The 16801-nt window shown below is 34.8% G+C and overlaps 2 protein-coding genes across 2 annotated transcripts; one reads left to right on the top strand and one right to left on the bottom strand.

The window, feature by feature from the left end:
- Nucleotides 1–3: 3 nt before the first annotated feature.
- Nucleotides 4–9747, bottom strand: LOC106650751 (protein cueball). The gene is made up of 6 exons (XM_014368950.2): nt 9428–9747; nt 4888–5103; nt 4606–4789; nt 3060–4055; nt 2689–2971; nt 4–2608 (listed from the first exon to the last, which is right to left on the bottom strand). Exons 1-6 carry the CDS (start codon nt 9513–9515, stop codon nt 2504–2506), a joined length of 1872 nt encoding a protein of 623 aa, XP_014224436.1. The 5' UTR covers nt 9516–9747; the 3' UTR covers nt 4–2503.
- A 1538-nt stretch (nt 9748–11285) lies between these two features.
- On the top strand, nt 11286–16685 carry LOC106650736 (probable ATP-dependent RNA helicase DHX34). Its single transcript, XM_014368919.2, has 15 exons — nt 11286–12799; nt 12864–13030; nt 13096–13302; nt 13374–13506; nt 13602–13750; nt 13834–14066; nt 14144–14330; nt 14402–14596; nt 14667–14876; nt 14951–15310; nt 15382–15557; nt 15633–15743; nt 15812–15933; nt 16015–16267; nt 16341–16685. Exons 1-15 carry the CDS (start codon nt 11983–11985, stop codon nt 16621–16623), a joined length of 3603 nt encoding a protein of 1200 aa, XP_014224405.1. The 5' UTR covers nt 11286–11982; the 3' UTR covers nt 16624–16685.
- Nucleotides 16686–16801: the final 116 nt, after the last annotated feature.

The following is a 16801-nucleotide window of genomic DNA, read 5'->3' as shown; positions in this document are numbered from 1 at the left end:
ATGTACAAGATAAAGGCCTTTTTATTCAGTGTTTTCATTATATTTACAATGACACCAAGTCATCATCTTGTGGAAAAGTGATCAATCCTTTGAAAATAATAATTACTTTTAAGAATAAAATTACAAAACGATCTTGTACAAAATATGGAAAGAATAAATCACTGATCACTTCCAATAACAAGACTAACCACTAAAACTATGTAAAAGAAAAATATCCCTTTCACCATAAATCCACTATCACAACTCTGTGGATGAGTGTCTGGAAAAGGGATATTTTCCAACATTCTTACAGCTTATATTTTATTAAGGAGCAGATTCCACTTGAAATATTTTGTGCATCAATTTGATAATTAAATCTTTATAGGTACATAAAAATTATTAAGATTAATGTTCATTTGAAGCATTGAATTTCAATATGTTTCTGCTCATAAGTTCTATTGGCATAAAGTATCAGTAACACAAATTGGCTCTAAAAAATGTGTCTACTTCAAAGTAAATAATTTACTTCAAGTGAATTTTAACTCTTTTCAAAATTAAACTATTCAATTTTTTATAAATTAAATTAAATAATAAAAAATATCTTTCAATGTTTAGCACCCTGATGTATACCTTTTCACTGAAATATATAGCAGTATGGCATACTTGTAGTTACATTCTTTGTACTGAACATTTTCGTGTACATTTTCTGTATTATTTTTGAGTTTGAATAAAAACAAAAATACATTTTCAAAAATTATGCCAATCAGAGCTTCCAGTCTTTTTTTCGGTTCAGTAACACATTCAATGAAATGTTTTTATGCAACTGAAATTAAGTTTCATTTGTTACAAGTACAAGTGATAAGTATTCGTACAACTACTTTTAGTAGACATGACATCTGATGCTTTAATTAATACTCAAAAATTTTCTATTTATATTTGTAGTACTGTAATAAAAACAATATAAATCTAATTAGTAATTCCGAGTTATTGTTCATTTAAAATGTGTAATAATTTTAAATCAATTTTGAATAAAAATTATATGTTTGGTAAAATCTTTCACTTGATGTATTCACCATAAGTCACATGCAATCTAGTTTTCACAATCAAACATCCAAAAAATTTTTCTAATCTGATAAATTTTCACTTTGTTATTTTTGGTATATAACTATCCTGTAATTTCAATAGGAACATACATAAAGAAAATTCATTGCATTTAAAAATACGATTTTTTGGCTGCCAAATTTAGCTAATATGATTTCTAAACTTGGATTGATAGCTGCTAAAATTATTAACATAATCAAAGCTATATTTAATTTGATTCATAGTTCAGCTATGAGTTTTAATTCTTCTACTGCTCGGTAACAATTAACTTCGTGTATGTGAAGTAGAGTCCCTAGTTCTTAAACTAGCCAAGTTGCGTTTGATCGTTAACAATAAATATCAATCAATTTTATATTATTTATATACATTTCCTGCCTAGTTGTAGACATGGTATTCACCTAAGTTAACGTAACTTTGGTCGTGTAAGACTAAAAAAATTACATGAACACAAGGTGATTCGGTCTACGTAATTTCGCACAAAAAATAAATAAAATGAATGGTAAAAACCTTCCGACCCATGATTTATATCTATATATCATCGAAAAAACAACGATACTTATTTTGGAACTTGTTACCTTTGATAAATATTAAGCTGTTTTATGAATTCGTCCCATACTGTAGAAATTTACTTGAGTATGATGAATTTTTTTTTATTAAACTAATTTCAACGCTTAAGTGCATCATTGATCGGATAAAAAGCACATATAGCACAAAAACAAAAAATAATCGAACGTCTTTTTACAAACACAGGCAATTATTCATCAAGCTCTATCACTTATCGGGTTTCCCATTATATAAAAGCGGTAATTGTATAATACCTATCGGAAACGCTTAGAAGTATTAAAAAATGTATGCTTATTTTAAAGTATTACATCGTTAAAAATGATTTCCACAGAATTTTTATTAAATTCAGAGAGAGGTAGTTTTTATTAGTAAAAAGATACTCTGTAAATTTCAAGAAAATCTATTGTCTCATTCATGAGATAAATTTACTGGAAAAATCAAAATTAACATGGTCGAGATAGAGAAATTTCCACATGTTAAAGCCTGCATGAGAGTGTCCTATCTCGCCTATGTTAATTTCGGTCTTTTAAATATTTACGTTCCGTACAGTAGATTTTCTTCAAATTTGGAGTACGATTTTTTACTACTTGATACTATCCTTTCTCAGAAATCCATTTTTTACGATGAATGCCTTAACTATATACACGATGCATTTTGGGGAGAAAAACATGTGTAGCGACAGTCACTCGCTACACATTCGTTGCGTTTTTGTTTTTGCGTACGAAAAATATATATTGTCTTAGGAAATCCATGGGAAGAGTGGTTTGCAGCCTTTGGTATTTTCATTGTGCAACATGATCAACGGGCGGTTGCACTCGTCGACGACGACGATGAGGTCGCGCCGGCGATAAAGTTGATGTTAACAACCAAGCCCGTTCGACTCCATGTTGTCGATGAGATTGCTCTTTTCCTCCTTTCTCTGACTGATCGCTCGTCCTGGCAATGCCTTTGGTTCGAAGCAAGGCTGCAAAAATATGCCAATATTAAAATGGTGAAAAACTCGATTCGATTTTAGAGCTCGGTTAGACAAGTGCCAAAACTCACAGTCTCGCAGATATTCATATTGCAGCAGTTCTCGATAGTTATTTCACATTGCTCGGTGCCGAGCTGTCCGGGCCTGGAAGTCAGGGGTGCAGAACCGGGTTTGGTTACGACGAATCTCTTCTTGATACGAGGTCGGCGCCTCAGCCGACTGACCCAGAAACTAAGGAGGGCGACGAGGACAGCCATGCAGCAGCCAAATATGGCCACGGCGATCCAAAGGATTTTGTAGCCGAACACGTCCAAATTTAACACGTCTTGGATGGAGTGATTAAATTCGTCGCACCTGAAATATTGAGTGAGCAAGATAGTACGACTCGATGATATTTTTATAGGATATTGGATTATTGCGGGTCCCAGGTATGGATACTCACTTGCAGAAGCTCATATCAGAGCTACCGATTTGTAATTGCTTATGCATGCAATACATCGAGCAGACTTCGGCCATATCAAAAGCGATCTCACATCTGGAGCCACTGGAATACTTGCAGCGGCAAGTTGGCTGGGCATCCTTCACGAGGCAAGTACCTCCGTTGAGGCAGTAATTGTCGCAGACGTCGACCTGGCAGTGCGTTCCCTTGAAACCGTCCTTACACTTGCAGGAAGGCCGTCCCAGAGCGTTGACGCTGCACTCACCCGAAAGGCAGTAATTATGGCAGACCGAAATTTCGCAGCGCGTGCCACTGAATCCGGGCAGGCATCTGCAGCTGTTACTCCTCCTTCCGACGTTGCCGCCGTTGAAACAAACTTCCGGACTCTGGTCTTCGGTGCTGCTCGTCAGATTGTTGAAGCTCTGCATGGTCGGCTTTGGCTTGTTCGGTGTCGCGTTGGTGCTACTGGCTGCGCCAGCCGTCGACGTAGTCGTCGTCGTTGTCGTTGCTGTCTTCGTACCGAGTGCCGCTGCCGTATTCAGAGATTGAGCTTTCATCGCTTGGCAGTTGATCGCTAGGCCCAAATTGTCCCGAGCCAAGATGGTCGTAGGTTCCGACGCCTGATCGATGTCCCAGAAAGATTTGAATTCCTTAATGGCACCTCCGTTGAGATCTTTCTCCATTTGCCACATGGACGAGTACATGGCATCGGTCCAATAGAAATTTTTAGGAGAAACCGCCAGATGCAGAGGTTGATGACGTTTTCCCACGCGCTTCACCAAGTTCCGATTGCTTCCATCGAGATTCGAGTACTCGATTTTGAAATAAGTGTTGCCCTCTTCGTCATCGATCCAGTAGAGGCGCGACGTCGAGTGGTCGACCAGCACGGCTACAGGATCGTACAGGTCCTTCTCGAACAAGGTCCTCGCCTCCGACCCATCAAAGTTCGACGACATGATGCTTGGAAACGATCGGTGAGCGTTGGTCCAATAAATTTTTCTGAAAATTACAGCAGACAGTGTCGACATTTAATCATACATTTCGGCTAAATAAGTCGAGTTTCTTTTTAATTTTTTACACTTTCCATGTTTTACGCACGGGCTTTCTATGTAAATTTGTGACTACACTCACGTTTACATTTTATCTAATTTAAATAAAAACAATTACTCCTTTCAATCGTATTGCACGATTTATCTATTATATGAACATCAAAGCAATCGTCATCGCTGATTTTGGGAAAAATATTTGTATTACGAGATCGTTACGTTAAGCGACATGCAATGGTAAAAAGCAAACACTACGTCATTATAAAATATCAAAGTCTGAAGATACAAACTCAAAAGTATAAAAAAATTTGGTGTGTACACGTTCCAGCTATCATGAAAGTCTGTCAATGATGCGATACCAGAAGAAAATAAATACACGCGATAACGCAACGATCGGAGCGATGGAGAAATCTCTATGACTTAAGCCATGCAGCGTTATCAACTCGTAGAAACAAGACGAGCATGTATCATTTTAAATTTAATTTAAAAGATGAAATATTTACCTGTTGCACGAGTCAATCGCAAGGTCTCGAGGTTGTACATTCTCAAATTTAAGCACAACCTCAAAAGGTCCAGGCCGACCGTTGACTGGTAAGCTCATCTTTAGAATGGTGTGTTTAGTTGTCATGAAGAGCTGTCGAGTCGGACGGTCGAAAGCCAAGGCAAAAATAGGCGTCTGCACTTTTTCTGAAAATCAAATTATTTCACGCGATTGAGATTCATGAACAAGATGCAAGAAACGTACCTTTCAATAAAATTATTTTTTATAAATTTTAATGACTCACCACTCAGCAAAAGTTGCGGCTTGATCGTTTCGGCTGAAAGATCGATACTAAAGAGAGAAAAGTTCAAATTCACTGGGTCGCTAAGATACATCGTGCGACTTTCGTCGTCGTAGGCCATGCCAACGAGGCGTTGGGCGTCGGCAATCACCACGGTACCGGTAACGTTACCATCGTAATTGAAAAATTCAATCCGGTTGCCGATCGTCATTGCCAGATCTGCAAAAAGGAAACATTGTTCCGTCATTAATATATTTATACATACATTTGAATCGCAGTATCCGTGCCGCAATCATTTTTTACGATTATGTATTACGATAATGAATCACGAGTGATTTGTTACATTTCAACGGTCGCTTTTTACAACGCGGAAAATAATCAACAGAGAAGCGTAATTTTACTTGTATCAAATTGCATTTATATTATCTGTCTCTCTTAGTCCTACGAGAGCGTCTCTGTTTGTTTGCGTTAACAGCGCATTATTGAAAACTAATTATGATTTACAACGTACTACTGATATAATTAAGAAAAACTTGCGAGGTATGAACGAATTTTATGTGCGAGATGAAAAGTTTATCGCTGTAATGATGAACTTTTCTTAGCTCTAAAACGATAAGGAAGAAAAAAACAGAAAAATAATTTTAATTACTATGTGGCTATTAATTACAGTTACATTCTTTTTTTGTTAAAATAAATATAAATGATAATAATAATCGTTCCTAACAATTTTCTTGAATGATCGTAAGTCTAATGATGAGTTTACATTTTTACACTAGCAAAGGTGAAAAATAATACTGTTTTCGTTTCTTGCGGAGCATTACCTTGACACTTTTGTCGTCGTTTATCAAAAAAAGCAAAATTGCAACAAATGCGTCACGAGCGTCCGTACCGTAAAAAAGCCAAGAAAATTTACTTTGACCTCTTGGTATATACAGCTCGCGCATGTACAGTTATGGTGCAAATTTACCGAGTCATCGGGTTTTGTAATGAACAAAAACCAGCCTCGATTTCGCAAAAGGGGCCACTGACTCTTCTTCGTACGTGGGATTTTAATAGACGTTTTCGGCGACAAGGAACGATTCTTTCGATTCTCCATTTTCAGTTGTTGCGCCACTCATCGCTATAACTATATCAATGTACGAGGATTACCACTCGATTTAGCGTACTCTACACGGTGTTGGCTGCATTTGGCGGTAAATTTACATACTTGCACAGCGAGAGTTAGGAATTGTCATACGTTTTTTTTATCTTCGAAGCCGGCGACGTCATCATTGAGCGCACGTGCGTAGGCAATGAGCCGTCATGGATCACGTATCGAGTCGTTGCACCGTCAAAACTCGCCGCACGCGACAGACTCGAAGAAAGGGAGCGTGTGGACTTTCCATTGTCTACGTGCGACGCGTCGCGTCGATTGTCTTACGCTTCGAACGCGCCACAGGAAGCAGGGTCCTATACCTATATGTGCGAGCGCGAAAGATGATTTTCACGTTGCGCGCGCGAGCGATGTCGCGCGTATATAGTATAACACGCCATCGTGTTTGCTAAGCTGTTTTTTGTCGCGCTCGTAATTTTAGACTGCGATACCAGCTCGACACAGTTTCTTTAGTCGATCCATCTGCACGAGCGACTGAATGTGACTCGTGTCTGTATAAATGTGCGCGCGAGAATAACACGTACCTATATAATACTTGCTGAATCAGTAATTTACTATGTAAGATTTTGACGTTGCAAAAAATAAAAGTACAATGTCAAGAGCGAAGCGTATCGTTTTACGGTGGTGAATTCAATGGAAAAAATGCCACTTGTAAGCAAATTGATAGAACTCTGGCACGTACGCCTTTTTGCTCTAAATTTCGATGGCTCGCGCGATTCTTCACTCATTCACTGAATTCAAATGTGATATTTTTCAATTATTGAAATCGCAATGAAGCGTGAATGAATAGTTGCTTCACCAGTGAGAACCTTGACAGGGGCCGTCTTGAGCCTTTCTTTGCAGACATCAACAAGTGTTCTCAATAAAAAACTGATACGCCGGCACGCGAAGGCGAGCGCTTGCGCCTTTTTCTCTCTTTCGAACATTCAATTGGTGCCCTTTTACGATTCATCAAAAGTAATCAGGCACGTTCAAGTATCGACACAAAATGTCACATCTAATTCCAATTTATCGCGTGACAATTTCATCAATTTGATTAGTATTTATTTTTAATTACATTATTAACAAATATTTTGTATTACTGAATATAACAAAAAAATGAATTTCGGTGATCGCGTCTTGAATTGATTGCTGTGAATAGATAATACAAGACTTAAAACCATACAAGTTTTTATCCAAACGACTGATGGACTTTTTTACGACTGATGAATTTAATTTCAGGTAACATTAAATCATTACGTCAAATGATAAAATGAATAATGAGTTTTATGTGACTCTTGTTTATATTCAGAATCATTATTTCCTACAAGTTTTGAGTCAATTTTTTCCAATGAAGAGAAAGTTTTTCTTATTTTGAATGGACTTGAATACTTCTTTGGTACTTCATTACTAAGAAAGATTTTCCAGTGCATAGAATTTTAACTTCCTATTTTTTTCCTTTCATTTCTTTTCAAAACAGGACACACGATGTACAGTAAACTGATTGATTATTCATAATACACATCACGTACAGATCAAGTATAATTACGTAAAGAAAATATTCAAATTCATCTTCCAAATTCTCTTACACATATCAATTTGGACCCGAAAAGGTAATATCCGTTCAATTCAAAGGTATGCATCAAAACGTGTACATTTAAAAATGTGAAATCAAAATGAATTACATTGAATTATAGAGTAATGCATGATGAAAACAATTGATCATCTAGCAACATCTTCTAAGTTTACAGTTATTTCAACTTAAGGGTATAGAATGGCTGTATTTTCAGAAATAAAAGTAGAAAATAGCCAACGAAGGCACACGAGATCGTTCGAACGGGTATTTGTACGACATCGGTGACAAAGTCGCAGACGCAAGTGAAATTACGAAAAATCGTAAAATTTATCGGCCCGTTGCATAGATAAATAAATTATACAATTGTACATCGGTTGACACGATCGCGTCGATCGTTCGTCAAAGTATAAACGACTGATCGATTGTAATTACAAATGAACGGACGACGGTCGTATTCGCTATTCGATGACATTTATTACATAAAGGGCTTTTATACTATACAGGCCGGGTGCTACGCGCGCAAGAGGCTGCATCTTCGCAGCGACTCGAGCTCTCAACCGAGAATCGAGATCCGCTTCAAATGAGCAGGAAAACTTTTGCCGCTTCGTTATCTTAATGTATTGCATAAATTTGTGGGTCAATGTCGACGACCGTGCGCGCACCTGAATTAATTTTATCTGTTTGCGCGTTACGCGATCATTATCGCTTGCCTGCTGGGCATTTAACGAGCCGACTGTGTACATCAAATTGACGGCGCTAAAACAATTTCAAGTTCAATATTTGACAACGATCAGCAGACCAAACACTTCCGTATGAACGAAAAAATGACAAATCACGATCGAGTCGCTCGTTTGATTATCTCTGATAATTGCGATCGTTTTGATTCATTGTTACACTTGGATGAATTGCGAACCGATAGCGACCCCTGGCACCACCCGACATTTTCCCTAATTTACTCTGCTGTCAGGACTGTCAAATTCATAAGCTTCGTGAGCTGTATTAACAATCAACCGATTGAAAAAAAACCATTGGTTTGACCTCGTTTGTTGAATCAAAAAGTGCAGGCAGATACATGCATGCATGCTATAGATGTGCTAACCGGCGCGCGCTGTACATTAGGAAGTTGTATGTACGCTGCGTACAGCACATATATACATTGTCCACTATATATATACGTGTGGAGCAGCACGCGGCCTACGTGACGAGTCGCGGCGCTCAAATGGAGTCCCCGGTGCTGGCAATGCTACTATGAATTTACTACTAAGCTTCGGCTGCTGCTCGCGTTACGCGCTTACAAGCGATTATAGCACGAATTTGCCGAAAATTTCATCAAAATTATTTATTTATCCGAATAGTATTGAAGTGGTGCTTCGCTGACTTACGATCATTGCGCTCAAGAATCAGTGAAATTCACCACGTGCGAGTGTATCGAAATGTCCCGTAATGCGCTCGTCGAGATTTTTCATCATTTATCAATGACAGCTTTGTATTTTTATATCTGTCGAATCAGAGGATTACTAACTTTCTAAGCCAAGATGTTTAAATGCCATGCGAATCAGCTTATCGAATGCAAATGACTCGAACAAATTAAGGTAAAAATGTTTACTTTAGATAACGCATATTTTTTTCCAAAAGATTAATGACCTCCGCTTCTATAAGATTTCGCCGCTGATAAACAAAGTCGGAGAGAAAAAAAAGTCACAAAACCAATCTGTTTACGTAATTGATGATACACATATATGCTACGAACAACAGGCCTAGGCGTATCTTTAGGCTCAATATTATCTGCTCGAGCTAAAATTATCAAGTGAAAAATCATGACTTAAAAAACTTACCCCATGACCTGGCCGACGAGGAACAGAAAAGACAGGCCACGATAATGAGCGAGGAGAGAAAAGCGCGACTCGGACGTGCGCGATCCATCGTGCTTAGAGCTTGAAAGTCGAAATTTGCTTATATTATATATGTAGCACAGTGAACACACACACGAAGTCTTCTGCTCCGCCGAGATACTACGTCAACGACGGCGTAGCCCAGCAGTCACTAACACGCTCTACGGCTCGATGTGCACTGCGCTCTGCCAGCGGCAGTGTTCTAGCTCGGACTGAGGCAGTTTCGACGATGCGCCGCGACAGTACAGGCGAGACTCGATGAATGAGGGCCTCTCTGCGTACGCGCTCGCCACGAGTTTAGTTTCTAGCCTACTTACGTATTCGGTATTACGTTCAGGCGATCGGCGCACGCGCGTCTAGTCTATCCAATATCCATCCATGCAGTTTGAAATGTTTTTTCTCCGTCTGTGATCACCAATTCACCTCTGATCACTGATCAATCTCTCGCTGCCCATCGGCTTAACTAACATTTATTCACCGGAACTTCAAACATTTTCCATGATAACCATTTAATCAAGTCATTACCGCCGCGACTTGATTCTGCTGAGAACGAAAAGAATTCAGTAAATAAATTATGCACAATGGAAAAATAATTGAAATTAAACTATTTAGTATAGACTTAGCTATGCCATTTTGTCCACATCATTATTTTTCTATACTGATGTTGTACTACATTCGATTTTACAAAATAATTTTTATGAACAATTTTCTGACATAGTATTGGAAATGTTTTACGATCGATCTAATAAATTTTCTGTATCCTGAATAACATACTCATTCACATTTATCCTCACTGTTGATGGTCAAAGAATGTAGATTGAAATAATATTATTGACGATTTTTTTCCGAATAGAGATGAAATGTTATAACTTATTTTTATTGAGTTGTCAAGAATTTTCGAGAAAAAATAATGTATAAGATTAGCGTTGAAAAATTTATTTTTTACAAAAGAACAAACAGTGAATAATTTCTTCTAATTCTACTAAAAAATAATCAATTTGCTAAATGTTTTCTTCGAATTAAACTTATTCATATTAACAGTCAATTATATTTTAACTTTGATGTAATTGGTCATATGAAGAAGGTGCTATGCTGTAATTATTACGATTGATTGTGGCAAAGATTCCTTGAGCATGGCGGCTCGTGTCGTTGAAACGGTTGTCAAAGCACTAGATGGACTATAAAACTCCATTAAAATCATAAACCACTGAAATTGCAAAAATACTCTAACTATCCACAATTTAAAAAAAAACATAGTGCAGTTGTCGAAAATAAACAAGGTTTTCACAAAAAAATTGTGGATATTTCAAACATTTACGAGGTTTTTTGGGTGATTATTAATTATTCTGAGGTCTGAATCCATAAAAATTTCATAAACATGCCTGGCCCACGAGGATCCATGTAGGATAATCTACGAGGAAACCTTGAGTCACCTTGTTAAAAGCTAATTCTCGTGAAAACCACGTCGACAATCAAAGTGGATATTTTTTAACTGGACAACGATAATAACAATTTTATTATTGTCAAAGTAAAAAGCAAAAGGCATGATCAATATAATATTATCATTTATCTATTTTGTATTATAAAAATTAGATCGCTTCAAGTCAAGCATAGTGTTTACGATATAGGTAGCATGCAGGCCCTTCCTTGGTGGTAGGGCGCGAAAAAATTGCATTTGTTTATCACCACTAGATGGCTATTGAAAATAATTGCATACCCGCAAGTGCTCAAATTAGTTTTGAGATTACTATATAAAGAACCCTCCGTGCCCCTGCATAGTAATTAACCAACCACGTGGATTCGGGAGCAATCGCCTCATCCGTTCTCGCGAAATACTTGCGTAGGATGTTGTCAAAGTAACCCAAGTAACCTAATCTATCTTGAAAGTGGTATCTTAGTCAAATTGAGTTCCTTGTGCCATATGAGCACTAAATCTGAAAATGACGTATGTTGCAATGATCGAGGGTTGGTTATAATTTTGCCTTGCTAAATAATTATGAACCTAACACAATTCAACAGCGATTACAACTAATTACATCTGCTTTTATTTAAAAAATTAAAGTGACCCTTTCAACTAATGAGCTCAATACAACTTTTGGCTCTGTTAAGTTTTGTCCCGTCATATAATTCCACTTCATCATTCTCTGATTGAGTAAGATACAAGATAATATGTTTTGGTGTCTGCATTGCCCTATCGACGTCGTCCGCTAGATACAATTTGACATAATATAAGTAGCGCAAAATTTCTGAAACACATAACCGAGTGATGCTTCTTTTGACACATGCATGGAAAATATTCATCGTTTTCCTTACAAATTTGTGTTCGCTCTACAATTCATATTGCGGAAATAACACTTTTTAATTTGAGGTCTGAAATCCATAGCTTTTTCGATAATTCAGCTATTTGAATTTTGAAAGCTATTATAAATAATTTGGTCAAGAGGTTATAATTGATTTTCAAAACCAATGTTATGGTTCTCAGTGATCTTTAAATTACTATGAAGAAACATAACGATTTTAGAAAATCCCATCAAGATGATACTGATTATTTTAGACACAATCATAAAAAGAATAAGTCAGAGGAAAAATCTCGTTATACCGGTGAAAAAAATTATAGAAGTAAATATGACAAAAAAACTGAATACTCTGAAGACAGGACAGAAAATTATGGAAATCATACTAGTCATAAATATAAAAATCACAGAGATAAAATGTATTCTAAACATGAAGCTGGAACTTCCAAGGAAGATGACTACTTCTCAAAAAGAAGACCAAGAGAATCACCAGAAGATACTGAATCAGAATTTACTTACACCATGTATAAACATGACTTGAATAAAATATTCTCTTCATACCCTTTAATTCAAGATACAAATGAATTTTGGCAATTTGTGAAAAAATATGAATTGATTGAAAAGAAGAAAAATGTCAGTCCAAACAAAACAACAAAAGTGGGTTTAAATTCAATTGGCATTCCAGAAGAATATAATAGAACACATTGTTTGAATTTTACTCTAAATTATAAAGATGATGAATTGTTCATTAATGTACCAGAATCCAGACAACTCACAACGGAAAAATTAAAAAAATTCAAAGAAATTATTATTATTTATATGGATTTCAAACAAAAAGAAAAATTTCAAAAATTAAAGAAGTTAAGAAATGATCAAGCAAACTTGCCGGTTGCTCAGTATAAAAATGAAATAGTAGAAGCTGTCAAAAATGAAAGAGTTGTTATTATTGCTGGAGACACAGGTTGTGGAAAATCTACTCAAGTTCCTCAATATTTATATCAAGCTAATTTTGGAAAAATTGGTAAGGAATAACTTTTTTAATGTTTCAAGTAAAAAATAGATTTAATATTATACTTATTTTTCAGCATGTACTCAACCACGAAGATTAGCTTGTATAGCATTGGCTAAGAGAGTCGCTTATGAAAGTTTGAATGAAAATCGAAATGAAGTTGGTTATCAAATAAGGTTTGAAAAACAGAGAAATCAGGATACAAAAATAACATTCATTACAGAAGGTCTTCTATTGAGACAGGTTTGGAATTGTTCACTAGAAATTATTTGCCTGAAAAAAAATGTACTAAATAATGAATTCAATAGGTTTCTGGAGAATCTGGAATTTCACAATATGATGTAGTTATATTAGATGAAGTTCACGAAAGGCACTTACATGGTGACTTTCTTCTTGGCATTATGAAATGTATACTCCACCAAAGAAGTGATATCAAGTTAGTTCTCATGTCTGCTACAATTAATATTGAATTGTTTAGCAATTATTTTTCTCAAGAAGATGTGAAAGTATTACAGGTGAAATTGAATTTAATAATATTGATACATTATAAGTTTTAGAAAAATTATCAAGTTTTTTATTTATTTAGGTACCAGGAAGATTATTTCCAATTCAATTAATTTATAGACCAGTGATGGTAGTAGATAAATATTCCAAAACAGAGCGATTCAATCCTAGTCCTTACATCCAAATTATGCAAATCATTGATAAAACATATCCATGTAAGTACAAAATTAATATCCGATAAAAATTTAATCCATTAGTAATAAAAAATTTTCTTCAAGAATTTATATTTCAAGAATGTTTATGTTTGCAGCTACTGAAAAAGGTGATTTACTTATTTTTTTGAGTGGAATGAGTGAGATTACAGCTGTTGTAGATGCTGCAAAAGAATATTGTAAAAAAGAGAACAATTGGATTGTTTTACCCTTACATAGTACTCTATCAATAGCTGATCAAGATAAGGTTTGTAAATACTATGCTACACTTTGTTTCACACAGTTTAAATAATACCAAATGAGTTACTTTATAAATTATTGATTTCATAGGTATTTGGGTATGCTCCAGAAGGAGTTCGAAAATGTATAGTTTCAACGAATATTGCAGAAACTTCCCTAACCATTGATGGAATAAGATTTGTAATTGATAGTGGTAAAGTCAAAGAAATGAGTTACGATCCTAATTGCAAAATGCAAAGATTAAAAGAATTTTGGATAAGCAAAGCCAGTGCTGATCAGAGAAAGGGTAGATCTGGTAGATGTGGTCCAGGTGTTTGTTATAGGTTTGTACTATCATTCATTAAAAAAAGTTAAATAATAAACTCTTCGTTAATAGGGACAATTTAATTTACATATCTAGATTATATGCAGCTGAAGATTACTCATCATTTGAAAAATTCTCAACCCCAGAATTGCAACGAGTACCATTAGATTCATCTCTTTTGCAAATGATTGCGATGGGTTTACCAGATCCTCGTAAATTTCCATTTATTGAACCTCCACCGGCTGAAAGTATAGAAAACTCGATTTTATCACTTAAAGAACATGTAATAATGAAAAAAATAAATAAATTATTTTTATTAAATTTATTTTTATACTAATTAAATGTTGTTTTTAGGGAGCTCTTACTGAAAACGAAAAATTGACAAGTATTGGAAAAACACTGGCCAGATTACCAGTTGATATAACCATTGGAAAAATGCTTATTATGGGCTCTTTATTTCATCAGGTTGAACCTGTTCTTTCATTGGCTGCAGCTTTAAGTGTTCAAACTCCATTTACAAATAAAGCTTACAGGGACAAAGAATGCGAGGTAAATATATTTTGAAAATTTTATATTATTTCATATTATTTCATATTATCAATAATTAAACTCACTTCAGACTTCAAGGAAAAATTTAGAATCTGATCATGGTGATCCTATAACTCTTTTGAATGCTTATAAAGAATGGTTAGAGGTGAAGCATGCCAATATTGGTGAAGTACGTTCTGGTAGTAGTTCTAGTAAGAAGTGGTGCAGAAGAAGAGGTCTAGAAGAGCAGCGATTTTATGAAATGACAAAACTCAGAACTCAATTCAAAGACTTATTAGAAGTAAAAATTTTATTTGTGATAAATATTTGCTTAGAAATCGTTAAATTTTTAAATCTCGTGATTTGTTATTATAGGATTGTAAGTTACTCCAGTCATCAGATGTTAACTCTGAAATGACTAGTTCAGAGCGAATCATGAGACATGGGGAATTAAAACTGTTAAGGTCTTTGAAAAGAACGTATAAACAAAATGATTCTAGAAAACGTAAGCAATTAAAAATTGATGAAGATAGTATTGAAATAGAAGATGAAAAAGATGATGGCATTGATATTAAAGATGTCGAATTTCGAATGAAAAATGATTATTCAAAAGTAAGCAGTTTAGTTACTGCATCAAGTGCTTGTAGCTACAAAGATTTAATGATGTTGAAGTTAATTTTGTGTAGTGGTTTGTATCCACAGTTTGCAGTAGCAGATGAGTTCAATTATTGCAAGGTAATTTTTCAAATTATTTCCCATTCATCTATAATTAAAAAAACATAATTATTGCATCATTTTTATTTCAGTCCATGAATGAACAACTATTTCATACCAAAGTAAAACCATTTGTGGCTCTTCATCCTATGAGTTTTTTTGGAAATCATCATGAAGTTTTACATCTTGCAGAGTCTGATATTTCAGAAATTCTTGGGTTCAAGTCTAAGGCTCCAATTAGTGCTAAACATCAGTTGCTAACATATTTGTAATTTTTCAAATAATTCTTTGAAATTATATTTTTGTATTTAGAAATTATAATAAGTCAATTTTTTATTCACAGATCATTACTTGAAACTACTAAGCCATACTTGGTGAATACTCTTCGTATACCAGCAGCACAAACTTTATTACTTTTTTCTCAAGAAATTGATACTAATTATACTTTCACAACGTTCGTTTTTGAATACTTAGAATTGTATTGAATGTTGAAACAATTGGTAATAGAACTTCTTCTTCCAGAATTGTGTGTGATTCATGGTTATCTCTCGATTTTCCGGCTCCTGATACTGGAGCTATACTTTTACTCAAAGCAGCAAATCTGCGACAACAGTGGGATAACTTATTAAACATTAGATTAGGAGGTATAAATGATATAATACTTTAAGACACATTTTGTAATTTTTTGATAAAAAAAATTAAATACCAAAAATTATTGTTTGTAGAAAAAGTTAAGTTGGAAGAAGAAAATATTGATGAACTCGAATATGAATTAAGTAAAGGACTTGTCGAATTTATGCATACATCTGTTCCTTATACAATAAAACGACTTTTGGTAGCAGATTTAAAAAGTATATATGTTGGGTGTGGAGAAAATGTCACAGTTATTGAGCCTAATCCATTTTCTTTGGATTTTGAATGTGTGCCTCATGAAAAAAAAGGTGGAATTAGAGTAAACAAAATTATTACATACAATTGGTATAATCATTTTTCTTTTTATACTTCGATCGTTTGTGTGAAAAAATTTACAATGTTTGAAATTATTTTTCAGCTTGATAGCAAGTGATTGGAGTGATAAGGTAGCTTGTGAAATGATGGAAGTGGAATGGAATTGTAAAACATGTGATTTTTGTGGTGTTCTTACTACCATTGAAAAATTACAACACATAAGTAGGTGCAATAGAAATAGAAAGATAGATGAAGCTGAGAAAAAGTCTTATATGCCACCAGAAAAGAAAAAAAATGATATTCCTTATGAATGTTCCATTTGCCAGAAAGTTCTATACTTAGCTCCAACTGAAATTTTAAAGCACCAAAAACAGCATTCGCAATAAGTTAAATTATGTAAAAAATATATTCTTGATTCTCAAAATTGTTTTTGTAATATAGATGTGGTTTTAAGCAAAGGATTATGAAAAACATTTGTAAGATATATTTGAACTTTTAATATTTTATTCCATATCAGATAAAATTTGTACATATAATAATTATTGAATAAAGATGTGATTTAAT

Source organism: Trichogramma pretiosum, unplaced genomic scaffold (assembly GCF_000599845.2).
Source record: "Trichogramma pretiosum strain Unisexual culture from Peru unplaced genomic scaffold, Tpre_2.0 scaffold52, whole genome shotgun sequence".
NCBI classification, from domain to species: domain Eukaryota; kingdom Metazoa; phylum Arthropoda; class Insecta; order Hymenoptera; family Trichogrammatidae; genus Trichogramma; species Trichogramma pretiosum.
The sequence above is the reverse complement of the archived record's forward strand: the minus strand, read 5'-3'. Positions and strand labels throughout refer to the sequence as shown.